The sequence below is a fragment of the Electrona antarctica genome (assembly GCF_951216825.1).
Source record: "Electrona antarctica genome assembly, chromosome: 9".
NCBI lineage: Eukaryota > Metazoa > Chordata > Actinopteri > Myctophiformes > Myctophidae > Electrona > Electrona antarctica.
In genome coordinates, this window is record NC_136790.1 from 51,210,006 (window position 1) to 51,231,214 (window position 21,209).

The 21,209-nt window shown below is 43.1% G+C and overlaps 1 protein-coding gene across 1 annotated transcript; it reads right to left on the reverse strand.

Moving 5' to 3' along the window:
• Positions 1-1,021: 1,021 nt before the first annotated feature.
• On the reverse strand, positions 1,022-15,739 carry LOC306930035 (cytosolic phospholipase A2 gamma-like; the record flags this gene model as incomplete). The annotated part of the gene is made up of 10 exons (XM_079510774.1): positions 1,022-1,182; positions 2,825-2,923; positions 3,974-4,132; positions 4,299-4,520; positions 7,058-7,204; positions 8,293-8,409; positions 8,528-8,626; positions 10,792-10,912; positions 13,257-13,461; positions 15,648-15,739. 10 exons carry the CDS (start codon positions 15,737-15,739, stop codon positions 1,022-1,024), a joined length of 1,422 nt encoding a protein of 473 aa, XP_079366900.1.
• Positions 15,740-21,209: the final 5,470 nt, after the last annotated feature.

Sequence of the window (21,209 nt, forward strand, 5' to 3'; positions counted from 1 at the left end):
GGTGGACCCTCTTGTAAACAAGTGTAAGGCTTAATTGGGTTGTCCACTCACAGTTAACAGTCTTTGTATTGAGTTTGTGCTTGAACTGTACTGTAATTCTGCAAACTGTTAATAAATATTTCAATCAATCAATCAATCAATCTGATGGAGTGGAAAGGAACTGGTTGGAATAACGTGTTCCTTCCACGCGCTACGTCCAACCAGGGAAACTCCCCCCCTGTCAGGTGTAAAGGAGCAACTTGGACACTCATGCATGAAGGAAGCATGAGTTCAAGTCCGTTGCTCTCCTCAGGTTGGCGGAGGGTGTGTAGAGCCCAGGACCACATTAGATAATTGACACAAAGGTGAAAAATGGGTTACAAAATCATGGGACAAAAATGTAAAAGAAAAAAAAGAAAACACCAATGATAAAGGACATTTATATCACTATACACTATACATGATTATTCATAGATTCATATGCATATTAAGTATTGTGTTTCAGCAACAGGATTATATGACCACCAAATCATCATAGCTGTAATCATGGTTTATATGATTTTACACTAATATAATCTTAATCTACTGTTTGGGAACCACAACTTTGGTTCAAATGAAAGTTGTTCTATGTGCGTGTCCTTATCCTTATCCTTGTCCTAGAATCTTTATTTAGACCAGGGGTTCTCAACGTTTTTGGCCGGGGACCCCCGGAAATGCTTTGGCAACGTCTCGGGACCCCCGCCCCGCCCCCTCCCGACCCCCAATATAAATTGACTGCTACAATAACCTTAAACCATTTTGGGCGGGAACCCCTTTTGGTGTTTTAAGCATTGTTATAATTTAGCTATTTAAAAATAGCAGATCTACAAGCTCATAGCGCGCCACCGAGTGGCGCGCTACGAGCTTGTAGGTCTGCTATTTTTGAAAAATTGTGGAAAAAAAATTAAAAAAAATATATATATTTTTTTAAAATAATTTGGGGACCCCCCAAAATAATTTGGCGACCCACGGGTTGAGAACCCCTGATTTAGACCATTGCATTTTAGGACCTTTTTCTTTGGAAGGCCTTTTTAATCTCCTCCAGCAGTATGGTCTTGGCGTTGATCACATTTGCAGCAGCTAAGTTCTTCAGCTTCTCCATCTTTGGACCATCGTATGCTCCTTGGAGGAGGTTAAATTCCTTTATCATCTTATCGTAATTATCTGATGCAGAGATGAGGGGAAAATTAGAAACAAAAATATTTCACATTTTAAAAAGGTCACACAGTAACATACACACATTTCACCCACACTCACCATTTGCACTCAGGTGATAAATAGATAGTTTATGATGATAGAGCCTGAGTAATTGTTTTTCACGTTTATTTTATTTTTCTTTCTTTCTTTTTTAAAATATTTTAGGTCTTTACATTAGATACTATTATTTGTATTTCCATTATGGCCCATTCAATCTGAGATACCTGATGAATGTACCAAACCAAGAAGAACTTTACCAAATTTCAACATCATCTTATTATTACTGTTCCTCACTAATGCTCAGAATGAGATGAGCACAATTGCGTCTACTCACTCTCTGTCTCATTGGTGAGCTGTGGACAGTTCAGAAACCTGCCTACCAGGGACATCATCTATGGCAGGGGTGGGCAACTGGCGGCCCGGGGGCCACATGCGGCCCCCACCTTCACTTAATGCGGCCCTCAGGTTAATGTCAGAATACTGATATAATATTGGTTTCAGCTGTTTACAATTCCACAACATGCAAACTTGACCCGCTTTAATTACTTCAGTCTAAATTAGTAGCTCATTGCTTCAACACAAGTATAATTAAAGGCATTTGAAATGACATAAAAATGTTAATTTTCAGGATTCCAATTAAAAAATAGCAAAAAAATAATTCAAGATTTCAATTTGAAAATAGCAAAAATAGCCGATCTACAAGCTCAAAACGTGTCGCAGCGCGACGCGTTTTGAGCTTGTAGATCGGCTATTTTTGCTACGACAGTAATATATGGCCCTAGTGAGTGAGTGAGAAATATAGTGGCCCTCTCCATCGTCAAAGTTGCCCACCCCTGATCTATGGGAATTCCAAGCTAATGAAAACGTCAGCCTGCCTGGAAATAAAATTTGTAGGAAATTATCAAACCTGCCTACCAATGATGTCACTGGTAGGCAGGTTTCTGAACTGTCCACAGCTTTCCTCTGAAAGACTGACATGGTGACAGCTTAATGACCATTAGTGTTACATCATTTATAAACTTTATAAGGAATGTATTAGTTAATTATGAACAAATGTAAAATCATGCTTTCATCAAAAAGGGTCTCTCAGTCTCCGGAGAATGGCACCCCCCTGATCCTACTGGGTGATTCCAACCTACCTACAGCAGAGAAGTATCTTCCCGTTACATCCCTTCTAGCCTCATGGCCCATAGCACTTATCCTACCCCCTTAGATAGCACTTTTTAGACTTAGATAGCATTTGAAACAGACTTATAGCATGTCATGTAGACAGCACAATAATTGCATTGTATGTAGTCATAGCACATCATAGTACATATGTATAGCATAGTATAGTATATATGTATAGTTAATATGTATAGTGTCATTATATAGATATGTTCTAATTACGTTCTTAGCTTACGCATGTTTCTTGATAAATGCATTTTATATATGTGATGTATTCCCATGCTTTTGTTCTTGCCTAATGTAAATCGCTCTGGATTAAGAGCGTCTGCTAAATGCCTGAATTGTAAATTGTAAATTGTAAGACCCCCTGTGTTGACAGTATTTGGATGGACAGACATTACAAGTACAACGTTCGTGTGCAATATACAAACACAACCGTTACCTTGCGAGCCACAGTTTTGTCTGTTGAATAGGGGCATGTGGATCACTGTTGGCGTTGTTTTATCTTCTGGATCCTCTGGTCGGTACACATAGATGACCTCTGGCATGAAATATGGTGGGTATTGAGGAACAGGTGGGAAAGGTATACCCATCTCCTGGGCCATCCTGTGAGCACCCTCCACCGTCTTCACAGTAGAAATAAGCGGCGGAAAGAAAATCACAACGTTAAAGGAGCATTCAGTGATTTGGAAAAAAACCTGGTCCGCCCCGGTAACAAGATGTGCACATGGACGCTCTACAGTGAGGGAAGTACAACAGGCCAACAGCACGTGCACCAAGGCCCGCCCCGCTCGATCATGATTGGAGGAAGACCCCTCTCATCCTGATTGGATGAGGGCTTTGCCACCCAAAGCCCAAACCGAAACTAGGGTTTTTTGACCCCAGGGGCTCACTGGGGAAAGGGAGGAACTTTAATAGAGGGTATGCGCATGCTTAAAGTGAATGGCACATCGAGTGGCAAAGCAACAGGAAAAGTGAGTTTAACATTGTTTAATGCAATCAGATTTGACTTTTCTGTTTGGATGCATGGGCTGTCAAGGCCAGAACGTAGTTTTTTTGCCACTCGGTAGGCATTCCTGCATAACTTCCGGGTTTGATGATGATGTCACACGCATACCCTCTATTAACCCTCCCAGCCCTCCATGCCAGAACGTGGCGCTATAGTGCCAGAGAAATCCACAAAATAAGCATAGAAGACGGTCACTTCCGCCCGCCCGCCGGAAGTGATGTAGTGTTGTATCTGTAGTGTAGTGATGGCCCCCAGAGCAGCCATGATGATCAGCGCGGCTCGGATTAACGTTTTAACCCATTTTGACCTGAGATCAGATTCTAAAAATGTCTTCTACATCCTGACAGTTTTCTGAAAAAGCTATGTTTCTATGTCAGTCGTTCTTCAATTTTTAAAAAATGGCAGACCTACAAGCTCGTAGCGCGCCACCGAGTGGCGCGCTACGAGCTTGTAGGTCTGATATTATTCAATAGCTAAAGTATAACATAATGCTAACACCAAAAGGGGTTCCCGCCCAAAAAGGCTATACACATGTACAGTATCTACAGTACAAGCGTGTAGGGAGATGATGGGGTGTGTTACCTTCATAGGCTCCCCCGTGCTGTAGGGAGATGATGGTGTGTGTTACCTTCATAGGCCTCCCCGTGCTGATAGGGAGATGATGGGGTGTGTTACCTTCATAGGCTCCCCCGTGCTGTAGGGAGATGATGGGGTGTGTTACCTTCATAGGCCTCCCCCGTGCTGTAGGGAGATGATGGGGTGTGTTACCTTCATAGGCCTCCCCCGTGCTGTAGGGAGATGATGGGGTGTGTTACCTTCATAGGCTCCCCCGTGCTGTAGGGAGATGATGGGGTGTGTTACCTTCATAGGCTCCCCCGTGCTGTAGGGAGATGATGGGGTGTGTTACCTTCATAGGCCTCCCCGTGCTGTAGGGAGATGATGGGGTGTGTTACCTTCATAGGCTCCCCCGTGCTGACGTCCATGGAGATGACAAGGTCGACTTGTCTCTCTTCTCTCAGGACGGCGAAGTAGGGAGAGTTGAGCGCCACCCCAGAGTCCATGTAGCTCCTCGTTTCCGATTCCAGGATAGCGGAGTCTATGTCTTTAAGGTTCCCGAACTTCCCGTTATCTGTACAAAATACATTGCAAAATATATTAACATTTCTTTACATATACTGTAAAGGAACACAATAACTATGTTCATGCTATATGCATAGCCAACAATACATTTATACCTGAGGCCGTTTCTAAAAACCTGACAGTTTTCTGAAAAAACAATGTTTCTATGTCAGTGGCTCTCAAACTATTTCATGTCAAGGACCCCAAACATTATATGTAATTGGCCGCCGACCCCCATCTGAAAATATGTTGTTCGGAAGCAAAGATATGAGTTAAAAACGCTCTGAAAGAATATAATATTCAAAGATTTGCGCCACATTTTCACAATTAAAAATAAAATAGCAGATCTACAAAAAAAACAAAAAAACAAAGACATCAAGTCTCAAAGTCTATCAATCCTACTTTTGTTTGATTCTTCAGCGATCATTTAATTGGAACACTGGTACTGTAACTCAGGGGTTCTCAACGTTTTTGGCCGGGGACCCCCGGAAATGCTTTGGCAATGTCTCGGGACCCCCGCCCCGCCCCCCTCCCGACCCCCAATATAAATTGACTGCTACAATAACCTTAAACCATTTTGGGCGGGAACCCCTTTTGGTGTTTTAAGCAGCTATAATTTAGCTATTGAAAAATAGCAGATCTACAAGCTCATAGCGCGCCACCGAGTGGCGCGCTATGAGCTTGTAGGCCTGCTATTTTTGAAAAATCGTGAAAATAAAATTTAAAAATAAATCTTTTTTTTTTCTTTTTTTTTTCGAAAATAATTTGGGGACCCCCTAAAATAATTTGGCGACCCCCCGAGGGGTCGCGACCCACGGGTTGAGAACCCCTGCTGTAACTGAGAAGAGTCTGGGTTCAAACTCAAAGTATGGTTGCCACCGATGTCAATAAGGCCATCCATGGCAATGTCTGTTTCTCACCTGCAGGCATATTGTGCAGGAAGTCATATGTGGTTCCCCACTTCCACTGCACTATGCTTTGCGCCGTGGCTCCGATTATTTTCAACCACTCTGTAATTAGAAGTAGACCGTACGTTGGTACGTAATAATGTATTATGTAATAAGGTGTTCACAAGCCCTTCTTTTTGGTCAATGCTGGTGATGTAGGTTGTAGCGCACTTTTTTTGAGTGGTGTAAACCACTCCTACAACTGGCTTTGGTAGTTTACGTGTCTGTCTGTCTGTCTGTCTGTTCGTACCAAAAAATGAGCATGGTTGCTATGGTCACCCAGTTCACACGGGTGTGATTTCATTACGTCAGACCACAGCTGATCAGTCTATATAAGACCTTACACCACTCAGTTCACACGGGTGTGATTTTTTTTGTAATAGAGTGGATAATATGGACATGGATTATCTTGTTCAAGTTGAGCAGATATAGGCCTATGGAAATAAAATCATATTTTTTCTGTTAAATTATGGAGGGAAAGAACATGAGAATTAACATCATTGCAGTCAAAAGGATTTAGAACAGCAGTTGTAAAAACAACATTTAGCAGTACTTGCACGCTCTGCTCGCGCACAAGTAGGCCATGGCCTACTTGTGTGCAAGGCGCAAGTTGGCACCTCGACAGAATGCATTTCTAGTTAATGTTATTAATTGTGTCAAAAATTACTTTGGGGGTTACGTTTACTGGAAGTAATTTATTTGGCAAATGTAATAGATAAATATTTTAGAATGCCAAATAGATTGTCAAATATATGTATTATTCTGTATTTGTCAATCTGATTCAGCCGCTTCAATTCATTTTAACTCTACTACAGCTATCAATCTAAAAGCTGACCTCACTTCTCCATGCTTACTATCACTCGTGTAATTTGTGACCAGGTCTAGCAAAATGGTCCTCATCTCGCCTATAATGAAAAGGCAGAAAATCTCAAATAAACTTGATTTTCTTTTTTTTGTGATTTTCATTTTTTTTCATATTAACAGTTTGAATGTTGAAGAAGGTTTTCATTCCAACAGATTATTGATCTGGGCAAATTAAATGTATACATTTATAAGTCAAAGTAGGCTAGCCATAGGTGTTTTTTCTCAGTTTTGGGTAAAACGGCACAATCATTTTAAAATGGTCATATCTCCTTCAAATATTTTACTCTGGTCGAGATGAGGGCCTATTTGCCAGACCCGGTCACATTTGTGTAGTTAATTGTGTGCCAATTTGGGCGGAGGGAGGCTTTTGTGCCATTCGTCATGCTCTTCATGTGCTAATGGTCAATACCGGCTATGGTCCATTTGCAAAATTCAGATCAATTGGTCAACACACTGAGGAGAAAAATAAGGACCAGACAGACATGGACAGAGGTTCCTTCATTTTATATAGACGATCAGGGAATAGCTACATTTGCATTTAGCTGCATTTAGTCAACTTAGAAATCTATTCATAATTGTCATCATAGTCTAAGTCTTATGTCCACACATAGTTTGAATATATGAATGAAGACGAACAAATACACAGAAATGGCCAAAAATATCGATACAATATTAATGAATCTGTTGTTTCTGAATTAGTGCTATTTCCATGCTGAGATAATTCTGTACAACTCACCGCCGTTTAACTTCGTTTCTAGCTCGTACGAGTCAGACAAAGAGTCACAGGCCGACAAGGTGAACCGCTTGAGCTCCTCTTTTGCAACAGTCTTTTCCATTTGGGTTGTGTCCAGAAACACTGGCCGGCCCATCTTGTCCAGTTTGCCTGCAGGCAAAATATATGGATATAATTACATCAAACCGATTCCACAGATCTTCAGGAATTCAGTCAAATCTAATGGATTACCATTGGTTCTCTGAGACTATAAGGCAGATACAAACAGGTCCTTCCAGAAGCAGTCTGATACATATACTCAATATAGGCCTATACACTGACACCACGCTAGACAGGAACGCCCAAAAACGTCACATCCGGGGTAAGAATTTACCCCGGAATTTTCTATGGGTGCCAATGCAACTTGGTCCAATCCTTAATCACATACGGACAAACATCTATGCCGATGCTATCTAACTTGCGGAGGTAGCGTGCCTTGTCCACGGGCAACAGATCTTTCAACGTATGGCATTGCAAATACGTTTGATAATCGCTACTCTGCTCAATATTGTTTTGAAAATGCCGCAAATTGCATTGCAGTGAACGAGCGGAAATCACAACTTCCCCCGTTTGTGGGCGGAGTCACAGTTTGAGGCGCTGTTTACGCGCTGTGGTGTCAGTGTATAGGCTACTCTATGGAACTTAAACTCCACAAAACAAAGTTTTAAACTAGTAGGTGTATATTTGGATGTAATCAAGATTGAGCAACTTCATGCCAAATGTATCGACAAGCTGCTGCTTGTGTTGCCTGAGGCTCACGCTGCTGGACCACAACTCACTTATCAATCACCATACATGTATCAATAGATCTGCCCTTAAATGATAGGGGGGATCATTTATTGGGAGAAAATACAACTATGGTAGGCCTACATATACTCTATGCTCTTTAAATACCCTGATAAAATTATACAGTGTGCTAAATAAAAATCAAAGAACAACGAGTGAAGTTATAAAACGATTACTTGACAAAGATAGTCTTTATTATTACGCGCATTGACTTCCATCACTATCACCTCGCTCCAGTTAGCTCCCCAGTGCCAGAACATACAATCTGTGACTGTCATCCTCTCTCCCTTCAACAAAATGGTACATTTAGGTGTAAAGCACTATATATATCTTCCACCTCCACCATTACACAAAATATAATTGACTAGTGCACACAATGACTTCCAAACATGACTGCTACATTCAAAGTGTACCTTCAAGCAGCGTGTTCATTTTGGGGGTAAGATCTGAATAATCCTGGTCTTCTGCGGCCCGATGGTTTATCTCCACCAGGGTCAGGAGCACTTCACACACATTGCATGGCTTCTTAGCTAGACGGATGCATAAACAACAATAATAGCATTAATGAAATCATTAAAACATGTGCATAGAGTAAAATGCTTGAATGTATACCAATGACATAATGAATAAAATAGTATACTTCCGTACGTCCGTAATGAGGCACAAAGTGCTTGACGGTTTCCTTTAGTGAGTTCCATAGAATTTTCACAATTGCGTCCACATCAGCGAGGGCGCTGCCACACATGCCTGCCAAAGAACACATTATAATCTCTGGAGATTACATGCCAACATGCCTACTGGAGTACCGTATGTCTGTGTTAACAGTAAAGTCACCTTGTAAGTAGAGCATGTCCATCTCTTGCTCGCTCTGTGTGAGTTCCCCTTCGTAAAACTTACTCCCAAAGTTGTTCAGGTCCACAAAGGCCCCAGCCAGACTATACCCCACCTCAGGGTAGGTTATCTCAACAAACGTGTCTGCCAAGAAAAACTCAGTTACCCTGTGAATGTATCAGTCCAGTTCAATGTGAAAACTCAGTTACCCTGTGAATGTATCAGTCCAGTTCAATGTGAAAACTCAGTTACCCTGTGAATGTATCAGTCCAGTTCAATGTGAAAACCCAGTTACCCTCTGAATGTATCAGTCCAGTTCAATGTGAAAACTCAGTTACCCTCTGAATGTATCAGTCCAGTTCAATGTGAAAACCCAGTTACCCTCTGAATGTATCAGTCCAGTTCAATGTGAAAACTCAGTTTACCCTGTGAATGTATCAGTCCAGTTCAATGTGAAAACTCAGTTACCCTCTGAATGTATCAGTCCAGTTCAATGTGAAAACTCAGTTACCCTGTGAATGTATCAGTCCAGTTCAATGTGAAAACCCCGTTACCCTCTGAATGTATCAGTCCAGTTCAATGTGAAAACTCAGTTACCCTCTGAATGTATCAGTCCAGTTCAATGTGAAAACCCAGTTACCCTCTGAATGTATCAGTCCAGTTCAATGTGAAAACCCCGTTACCCTCTTAATGTATCAGTCCAGTTCAATGTGAAAACTCAGTTACCCTCTGAATGTATCAGTCCAGTTCAATGTGAAAACTCAGTTACCCTCTGAATGTATCAGTCCAGTTCAATGTGAAAACTCAGTTACCCTCTGAATGTATCAGTCCAGTTCAATGTGAAAACTCAGTTACCCTCTGAATGTATCAGTCCAGTTCAATGTGAAAACCCAGTTACCCTGTGAATGTATCAGTCCAGTTCAATGTGAAAACTCAGTTACCCTCTGAATGTATCAGTCCAGTTCAATGTGAGAACTCAGTTACCCTGTGAATGTATCAGTCCAGTTCAATGTGAAAACTCAGTTACCCTGTGAATGTATCAGTCCAGTTCAATGTGAAAACTCAGTTTACCCTCTGAATGTATCAGTCCAGTTCAATGTGAAAACCCAGTTACCCTGTGAATGTATCAGTCCAGTTCAATGTGAAAACTCAGTTACCCTCTGAATGTATCAGTCCAGTTCAATGTGAGAACTCAGTTACCCTGTGAATGTATCAGTCCAGTTCAATGTGAAAACTCAGTTACCCTGTGAATGTATCAGTCCAGTTCAATGTGAAAACTCAGTTACCCTCTGAATGTATCAGTCCAGTTCAATGTGAAAACCCAGTTACCCTGTGAATGTATCAGTCCAGTTCAATGTGAAAACTCAGTTACCCTGTGAATGTATCAGTCCAGTTCAATGTGAAAACTCAGTTACCCTCTGAATGTATCAGTCCAGTTCAATGTGATTTGGCTCCAGTGAAGGACAGGACTAACCTGACTCCGCCAGATGGGGCAGCAGAGAGTACACTGGGAGAGTACACTGGGTTCCCCCCTCCTGAGGGGGGAACCAAGGGGCCAGTGAGGCGCTCCAACGTTGAAGCACTGGGCCCTAGTGGTAAGAGGAAGGACTGCAGGCGGACCTGTGCTTTAACACGTAGGACCATCACTCCCTACGTCACCCATACGTCACCCCGGTCCTCAAATTTGAGGTCCGGAGGAGGTACTTCCGGCAGTCTTCCGGGTGCTTCAAAACGCCACTGAGCAACTTCATCGAAATGAATGGCTTGGGGCTAGTGCTCCAGTTCGGTCTCTATCCTTTATATACTCTATGGGGGGAACCCAGTGTACTCTCTGCTGCCCCATCTGGCGGAGTCAGGTTAGGACAGGACAGCACAGCCACACTCCACTATAACTGTTTATGTTCATTTTCCAAAATGTTTTTTTTCCCCACAATGTTGTAAGTCAGTAATGATTAAACTCCACCGTATTTTTTCTTTCAATCAATCAATCAATCAATCAATCAATCAATCAATCAATCAATCAATCAATCAATCAATCAATCAATCAATCAGATGATAATGATACTGATAATGATATTTACTTCTTAGCGTAGTATTGGTTTGTTGTTTTTGTTCTTTCATTCCCTTGTCAATCAGAGCGAAGATGGGATAGGGATCCTTGTGATGCTTTCCTCTTTGAGCTGAAAACAATGTTTCATCTATCTGAAGACACAACACAATTGTTAGAATAAGCACGACAAATCTTTAGACACATAGCCATAATACCTGGAACAGTGCAGTCCTTGTTTACGTAACTCTGCAATATGGCAGAGAGCTCTGCCAAACGGCAACTTTATAGTCATGAAACTCACAACCATTGGCCAAAGGGTGGCACTCAATTGCCACAATTTAAAAAAAAATCAATTAAAAAATGCAAACTTTAACCCATTTAGGCCTGGCGTCAAATTTTTTAAAAAATCTTCTAAATCCTGACAGTTTTCTGAAATACCTCATGTTTCTGTATCAGTGGTGCTCAATATTTCATGTCAAGGACCCCAAAAAATGATATGTAATTGGCCGCCGAAGTAACCTGACTCCGCCAGATGGGGCATCAGAGAGGAGGGCTGCCCCATCTGGAGGGCGCGCTATGAGCTTGTAGATCTGCTATTTTGCAATAGCTAAATTATAACATAATGTTTAAAACACCAAAAGGGGTTCAGAATGGGTTAAACAGACATAGCTCATGGACAATTTGACCAACACTACAGCCATGAAACTTCAATACTATAAGGAACACATTTGTCACTTTGACTCATGATAAAAAATAAAATCCATCTCCTCATGGGATCTCCGAACAAGCACGTAACTTTCTACAGTGGCAGCGGTGGCCGAACGGATAGCGGCACGGTCTTGATACCGGAAGGTTCCTAGTTCGAATCAGCCGTCCGACACGTTAAAATTACCACCGCTGAAGTGCCCTTGAACAAGGCATTGAACCACTACGATGAAATGTGTTCTATGAGCAGGGCCTGGCTGGAAACAAGTTATTGAGCTTAGCCCAGATACCCTGGGTAAATATAGATTTCATTTCATTTCATTTCATTTCATTTCATTTCACACATGAAATTTGGACTTTTCAACAAAACAAATGCCACTGAAATGTTTGAATGTTTGAAATGGCTCATGCAGTCGATACAGTGTCTACCAGGTTCAAACGCATGGATTTAATAATTTGCCTAACAGAAATCATGACTTTATTAATTACTAAGTATGTGCACTTTTTTACAGTATTTTCGGTTAGATGTTGTGACGTAATGTTCTAGTGAAACATGGGCGCGGTGCATGACAGAAGGAAAAACATTGTGCTTTCCAACCAGTTCAAACAGGACTGTGGTACTTGATTGGCTAACCGAGTGAGATGAAAAACGGTTGGTCGGTTGGTTACGTCTCCATATATGGTCACGCCTCGTGACATCACTCCTCCATATACGGTAACACCTTGTGACATCACGCCTCCATATATGGTCACGCCTCATGACGTCACGCCACCATATATGGCCGTCTCCATATATGAAGATCATGACACTGACCTCATCAAACCCTGGATAGCCATACATGGAGAGGATTGGATCATCACCTAGATCTGCATATATGGAGCCGGCGAGCAACTCTACATCTGACCTCAAACCTCAAACCATAAGATCTCCATATATGGAATGACCTGTTCTGACATTCCATATGTTGATTCTCCCCCACCCGTCCTTCCTCTTCGATGTCTCCCTTTTGACTGATACCTGTCTATTCAAACTCTAGACGGGCCTTCCCCAAAGTTTTTAGTGCAGCCGTTCTCAACAGGCCCGGAAATTAAGGCTTGATGAGGGCCCTACCTAGGCCCTACCTGGGCCATATGTTGATCTGACCTCATCAAAATGGTAAATGGTAAATGGTGCATTTATATAGCGCCTTTATCCAAGGCGCTTTACATAGATTGTGCATTACATTCACCCATTCACACACATTCATACACTGATGGCGGCGGAAACCATGCAAGGTACCAACCAGCACATCAAGAGCAATTAGGGGTTCAGTGTCTTGCTCAAGGACACTTCGACACTAACTCTGGGGGAGCCCGGGTTCGAACTGGCGACCTTGCAGTTACCATCCGCGGAAACTCTACCCCTGAGCCACCGCCGCCCCAAACCCTGTACACTCAAGACACGCTCCATATATGGCCAGTACATGATTCATTCCATGTTGATCTGACCCCCCATATGCTATAGTGCCAGCGCTCGCCCAGCAGTCTGCTGTGACCCAGGCGGATGTGTGCCCTAAAGGGCGAGGTCGCTTCTCGCCCTCAGGGTGTCTTACTGGACTGGCATGCACATTCACAAAGAAGAGCTCATCAGGGAAACACTATTTCCACTTAATATTGACAAGGCAAGAGTATTGAACATTCTTGTCCGTTTCTTCAGTAACACAATGAGCTACATGGAGGAAGATCTCAATGCTTCATGTAGTTGCATTTAATGCAACTGAAGAAGTTACTGTGTGCGTTTTATTCTCTGACCTCTTTCACCCACATGGTGACCGCAATTGCAGACCAGTAATCAGTCAAAGAGTAGTTTTCAGGGTCAGCTTCGTAGTATTTTTTCAGTTTTTCTCCCTGCGCCACCCAGGACACTCCGTCACCAGCCAGCCTTTTAAAGATGGCATCTATCACAGTCGTCACATTTCTGGACCAGTTCTTCTCTTTGTATAAGGAGGCCATGGCCCTAGAGGAGAACAGAGAAAATACATTTAATTACATCATCTATTGATACCTTCATAAATGTAATGTTATGCCCATTGACAACATCGGATGATACTTTTTATACATATCCTTTATTTCCATTATAATAACGGAGAAGGAGATCAGCCGGAGAATCGGAGCGACATGGGCGATATTGCAGTCGCTGTACCGCACTGTTGTGACGAAAAGAGAGCTGAGCCAGAAGGCAAAGCTCTCTGTCTACCGAGCAATCTTCGTTCCTACTCTCACCTATGGTCATGAAGTGTGGGTCATGACCGAAAGAGTACGGTCACGAATACAAGCGGCCAAAATTAGTTTTCTTCGATGGGTGGCTGGCATCTCCCTTAGAGATAGGGTGAGAAGTTCAGTCACGCGAGAGAGAGAGAGACTCGGAGTAGAGTCACTGCTTCTTTGCCTAGAAAGGAGGCAGCTTGGGTGGTTCGGGCATCCGGTTAGGATGCCTCTCGGGGCAGACCAAGGCACAGTTGGAGGAAACACATCAACTTTTATTTTATTTTATTATTTATTTATTTTTACAAATTTCTTCACGCACAAAGTGACAGATGCGTTCTGCATGAGTCAAGGCACATGTGTAAACAAGTCCGCCTGTTCAAAGTGCCAAAATCTGAGGGCAGAGCTTACTGGTCAAAATTACAGATGTGTTCCGCATGAGTCAAGACACATGTGTCAATGATTGCTAGAGCGCCCCCCTTTGGCCCCTACAGATAGAAGAAGATATTTTGAAAGTCATTGCACACATGTGCGTGCATGCGCTTGGTGGTTGTGTGCATCTTATGATCACGCGTAAAGTCTGTGCAGTCTGCACACGATGCGAAAACGCAATTCATGTCTATTAAAGAAGCCAATGGAGCCTCATAGAGTGTGCGTCTGTGCGTGTGTGTACCAGGTAGATCCAGACACTCCACTCAGGTACATCATGCAGTGTGTGTGTGTGTGTGTGTGTGTGTGTGTGTGTGTGCGTGTGTGTGTACCAGGTAGATCCAGACACTCCACTCAGGTACATCATGCACTGTGTGTGTGTGTGTGTGTGTGTGTGTGTGTGTGTGCGTGTGTGTGTGTGCCAGGTAGATCCAGACACTCCACTCAGGTACATCATGCAGTGTGTGTGTGTGCGTGTGTGTGTGTGTGTGTGTGTGCGTGCGTGTGTGTGCGTGTGTGTACCAGGTAGATCCAGACACTCCACTCAGGTACATCATGCACTGTGTGTGTGTGTGTGTGTGTGTGTGTGCGTGTGTGTGCCAGGTAGATCCAGACACTCACTCAGGTACATCATGCAGTGTGTGTGTGTGTGTGTGTGTGTGTGCGTGTGTGTGTACCAGGTAGATCCAGACACTCCACTCAGGTACATCATGCACTGTGCGTGTGTGTGTGTGTGTGTGTGTGTGTGTGTGTGTGTGTGTGTGTGTGTGTGTGTGTGTGTGTGTGTGTGTGTGTGTGTGTGTGTGTGCGTGTGTGTACCAGGTAGATCCAGACACTCCACTCAGGTACATCATGCAGTGTGTGTGTGTGTGTGTGTGTGTGTGTGTGTGTGTGTGTGTGTGTGTGTGTGTGTGTGTGTGTGTGTGTGTGTGTGTGCGTGTGTGTGCGTGTGTGTACCAGGTAGATCCAGACACTCCACTCAGGTACATCATGCACTGTGTGTGTGTGTGTGTGTGTGTGTGTGTGTGTGTGTGTGTGTGTGTGTGTGTGTGTGTGTGTGTGTGTGTGTGTGTGTGTGTGTGTGTGTGTACCAGGTAGATCCAGACACTCCACTCAGGTACATCATGCAGTGTGTGTGTGTGTGTGTGTGTGTGTGTGTGTGTGTGTGTGTGTGTGTGTGTGTGTGTGTGTGTGTGTGTGTGTGTGTGTGTGTGTGTGTGTGTACCAGGTAGATCCAGACACTCCACTCAGGTACATCATGCAGTGTGTGTGTGTGTGTGTGTGTGTGTGTGTGTGTGTGTGTGTGTGTGTGTGTGTGTGTGTGTGTGTGTGTGTGTGTGTGTGTGTGTGTGTGTGTGTGTGTGTGTGTGTACCAGGTAGATCCAGACACTCCACTCAGGTACATCATGCAGTGTGTGTGTGTGTGTGTGTGTGTGTGTGTGTGTGTGTGTGTGTGTGTGTGTGTGTGTGTGTGTGTGTGTGTGTGTGTGTGTGTGTGTGTGTGTGTACCAGGTAGATCCAGACACTCCACTCAGGTACAGCATGCAGTCCAGTAGACCTTCTTCCTCCAGTTGAAGCACGGTTGCCAGCAGTCCCACCATGGCTCTCTCTCCTCCTCCAGAACCAATCAAGGCAATGTTGGGAACTTCATTCTTTTAAAGGCGTAGTGAAACGGAAATGGTGGACATTTTATTTTGAAGTTTCAGACGGTCTCAAGTTGAAACACCGCTATGAAGTTTCTGAACCAATCAGAGCGTCGCATCCCTTCAGGGGATGGGACGGTAGCTAGGGACGGGTAGCTATGCTACGCAGGACAGCGTGTGGAATCTGTGGATGTTTGTTTACAAATCTGATAGTCGGCCAGCTTTACCAGTTTACTCTTAATGTGGCTTATTTCTACCCTATAATGTTTTCAGATACATTTTTAGCGTGATGATTAAGTTGAAACCGAGTAATACACTCTCTGGATGTTATCTTGAATGGGAATACAAACGGAAGATTTCTGTAATCAGTAGCAGCTGTGCAGCCTGTGCTGGACGGATGCGGAGATATGGGGAATTAAACTGGTGAGCTTCATTTTTATTGGCTTTTATCGATGTTGGCCTCGACACGTCATCACGCAGCACGTTTTCGTTTTCAGGAAGTAATACAAAATATATTTTTATGGACGTTTGATATAAAAACACACAAAAATGAGAATTTTCCCATTTTTTTGGCATCCATTGTTAGGTATGACCATATGATGACCACGGATATGGTCTAAAAGTGTGAAACTACACCTTTAAGTGATGTATATTTGGAGGAACCACAACACATTAATAGCATAATAATGTTAACTAAAATATAACACTAAATTCTCTCTCTCTCTCTCTCTCTCTCTCTCTCTCTCAGTAAATAACGTCAGCTGTTCCGTAACACTAGTGTTAGCAGGCTATAGGCTGCGGCATCTCAGAATAGCTATAGGCCTACTGGCCACTGATGACAACAATTTTAGACAAAACAACCAGTGTTTCGGTAGTAACTGCACTGTGACCCAACAAACCTCTCCATCTCCTTTGCCTGCATTCTCACTCTCAGTCTCTCTCTGCCACACCTTTTACATTTTGTTTTGGTATTTTGGACAACATGATGACATAGAAATCAGAATTAAGTACATTAAACATCCAATTTTGTCACTACCGAAACAATCGTTTCGTCACTAGTGAGAATTTTATCTAGTTTTTAGCTAAACTCTACAATGCTAGGCAAAAAAATGGCTAAGAAAAACTGATTTGAACTGATGTACATGGATAGAAACATCACATTTAGCAGAAAGTTTATAATTTATGAGAAATCATGTGTTTCGGTAGTGACACTCCTTAAAACCACACTGATTTTCAGACTTTGGAAGACATTCATTTCAGTAAACTAGCTACTCATCATTTGGCCATGATGAACATGAAGTCTATGTCACTTTATATTGGTGAAGAGTGTGGGGGTGTGGCTTAAACCAGGCTCCATCTATGGACTTAAACTCTTTCTGTTTCGGTAGTGACATGAAAACATAGGACAGCATTTTTTATATAAAGTTTTTTAATTTAAAAGAAATCTACAAAATCAATTTCATTATTTCAACTTCCCTATAAAATAAATCAAATGGGTGTATTAAAAAAAACTTTTAGGAAAGTGATAAAAATCATTTAAGTACTTTTTTCATGAATTGAAATGTAGGGGTTACAGCCACATTCCAATATAGCCTGGCTAATAAGCCAGACTCAAATCACACTGTCGTGTGGTATTTGAGTCTGGAGATGCTGTGTATGGATCTTGTTTCCCGGGGGGCGGGTTCAAACATTTTCTCTTTGACGCAATTGGTCAGAGCTACTGTCAGTCAAAGGTCTCAAGCGTTGAACGTCACTGTACCAAAGCCCGCCCATATTGCATACCGTGTCCCGATTGGCCACACCAGTTCTCTGGTGTAGGAAATGGGCGTATAATTGAGCCTCTCCAGACCGTAATCTGCCGGCAGGCAATTTTTTTTTGCCAACGGCTGATTCGGTCTGGCTTATTAGCCAGGCTAATTCCAATAGGACGTGACATATAAAGGATGTTTTTTTATATATTTAATTTAATTTTATCTCAATGAATGTATTGTGATATTAGACCATACTATGACCTTACTATACAGTGAAAAGTCTGAATACTAAATTGTTTTTTTAAAATTGTGTTTTTCATTGTGGGACGGGTTCATGTGTTTGGTCCGACGGAGCATTGGTCCGAACGACAACCTACCTCAAACCCTCACCCTAACCTCCCCCGGGGCAGCACACCTAAACCTAACCCCAACCCTCTCCCGACCCCCAACGCACCTCGGACCAATGCTCCTTCGAACCAATGCTCCGTCGGACCATAGTATGCCTCCCTTGTGGGACTGCAATTTGAACCGAATCGGTAGAATGGCCCATATAACAAGTCAAACTAAATGACCATTTGTGTTAGTTTTTCCCAGCTCTCAGGCTGGTGGGTGCCTACGCCATGGCTGATGATGTACTCTAGAGTAGTTTTACAGCTCAAAATCACATAGGCCTACCTCGCTGCAGTGGATGGGGAGGCATTGTTGAACTATAGATCTTCTTTCGGCAACACTTATTACTTCCTCGTGTGGCAGCCCGTGACCAATATAGATCTTGATGGAAAGATATAAAAGTTATGTACTTATTCAGGTGTGTGACAGTTGAAATACACATTTGCCCTTATATCCTCAAAAACACAGATGGGCTGCTGCCTTTTAGTGACCATGACATTCAATTATGAAGCTAAAATTAACAACTATTACAGAATTATTATGCAACGTGGGTAAACTATCCCTTTTAATATACTCTGCATTAGCCATTGTCCAATTTACAATGGGTACATCTCAATTACAAAGAGAAAAATAATGCGCTATTAAACATTCACTAATTCATATCTCAATTATTGCTTATGCAGGTCTTATACGTATAGGTCTTTATCTCAATTATTGCTTATGTGGGTCTTTTGTATATGTCTTTAGAAAACAATGGCCGATATTTTTTAATTAATGCCAGTTCTTACTTAACCTACGACGTGGAGGAGTGACCAATGCTTTTTTGCTATCATGGGTGTGGTGATTTGCGTTCTGCGCCATGGCGCTATGCGCAAAACGTCCCTGAATGGGGTCCGTACGCTTCTCAGACAGGGCATTAGTCCGACATGCAGACTAGCGTCTGCTCCCTTAGTCATGGGTGTGTTTGGGTTGTTACTTTAATTAAACCAATCAGAGTATCGGCTGCCATTCCCTTTAACCCATTTTGGGCGGGAACCCTGTTGGTGTTAGCATTATGTTATGCTTTAGCTATTCTTCGATTCTTCGACTTTTTCAAAAATAGCAGACCTACAAGCTCGTAGCGCGCCACCGAGTGGCACGCTATGAGCTTGTAGATCTGCTATTTTTTTTTAAATCGAAGAACGACTGACATAGAAACATAGCTTTTTCAGAAAACTGTCAGGATGTAGAAGACATTTTTAGAATCTGATCTCAGGTCAAAATGGGTTAAAGATCAGCGCAATGTTGTGGCCACCAGTGGTGGAAAAAAGTACATTTATCAAATTAATGGAGGTAAGCGCAATTCTGAGGTACTTGTACCTTGTACTTGAGTATGTGATGTCAGCTGTTTGTGTGCTTGCTGCATGCTCGTGGGACTGGGGCACCAACTTGGCTGATAAGCAGGGTCGTGATGATCAAAGCAATTGTTTTTCTGACCCCTCCCCGAAAAGGCCTATATCTGCCCTGACCCCTTATCCACAATTTATACATTGTGGATAATCAGTATGGACTTATATGGTTATTCGTCTAAGTGCTCAATTATGCTGGACTTAGAGCTCACAAATGACCAATATAGAACCGTTAATATTTTGATACCTGTTGGTTGCCATGTCTGCACTCAGGCCACCCGCCTCTACCTTCCACCAAGCGGTCCATCCGGCACGCTGGGATATACACACATTACAATATGGAGGCCTGTTACGTTTCTGACAATGACTGACAACGCACAGACGCACGCACGCACGCACGCACGCACGCACGCACGCACGCACGCACGCACGCACGCACACACACACGTACAGTATACAGACAGACAGATGAATGAGATGAAAACATATAGTTTTTAACGTACATACCTCTAAATGGAAGTCCCTCCACCATGGAGCTCCATCCACTACAGAGGCAGATCACCGTCCAGATGACCAGGCTAACAGCAGCAGACATCTTTCTCTCTGTAGAAAACACACCATTTCATTATGGCTGTGCTCCTCAATCTATTAATACTGTCTAGGTCAGGACATGCATTCCCAAACTTTTTCACGTCAAGGACCCCCAAATTGACACTAATTAGCCCGTGGACCCCTATTGCCAGGGACCCCCTCATAAGAGAACATTTTTACGGCTCTAGCAGTGATTCTGAAGCCGTTTAATTTCAAGGACCCTCAGTTTGACATGCATATACGGACCTCCATTTAATGGCATTTCTATCTCTGGGACCCCAATTTATATTGTAAAATCAAAGTTAATTGACCGAAAGAATAAGGTCGCGAATACAAGCGGACAAAATTAGTTTTCTTCAACGGGTGGCTGGCATCTCCCTTAGAGAGATAGGGTGAGAAGTTCAGTCACACGAGAGAGACTTGGAGTAGAACCGCTGCTCCTTCGCCTGGAAAGCGAGGTGGTTCCGGCATCTGGTTAGGATGCCTCTCGGGCGCCTCCCTAGGGAGGTCCTCGACACACGTCCCACTGGGAGGAGACCCCGGGGCAGACCAAGGCGCAGTTGGAGGAAATACATCGACTCACTGGCCTTGGAACGTCTCGGAATCCCCCAGGAGGAAGTCACTAATGTTGCTCTGGAGAGGGAAGTCTGGAGCACTCTGGTGGAGCTGTTGCCCCCGCGACCCGACTACGGATAAGCGGTTGAAGATGGATGGATGGATGGAAAGTTAATTCATAAGCCCTATTCGCACGGGACTAGTATTACCCCAGGACCTCAGGTAATATGGAATAATCACGGAGGACGTCTGTGTTTTTAATCCCGTGCGAATCGACCATGTCGGTGATTTGGGTGTTTTTCCGTTTGACCGACCTGTTAGGGTCCATTTGGTTCCATTTGTACACTCTCTGAGTTACAGACCCATAAGGGTCCATTTGGTTCCTAATTATCATTTAGCTGTGGACCCCCTGGAACTCTCTCAAGGACCCCTGGGGGTCCCTGGACTCCACTTTGGGAACCACTGGTCTAGAACATGCGTTCCCAAACTTTTCAGCCCCCGACCTCAAAATAATGCTGCCATTGAGTCGCGAACCCAACCTAACCCCGGGGGTAACTTTACAGACAAACATTTGGTGCCCATTTGTAATGTATTAAGCATAGAGGGCTATGCAGCGTTTTTTGTAACAATCATGGTTAAAATGTTTAATTTGTATAATAATTTCTTACATTGTATTTCACTCATTCTGTTGAATTCTATTCAGGTGTGTAAAATATTTTAGATTCACCCACAATAATTCCGTGACCATGAGAC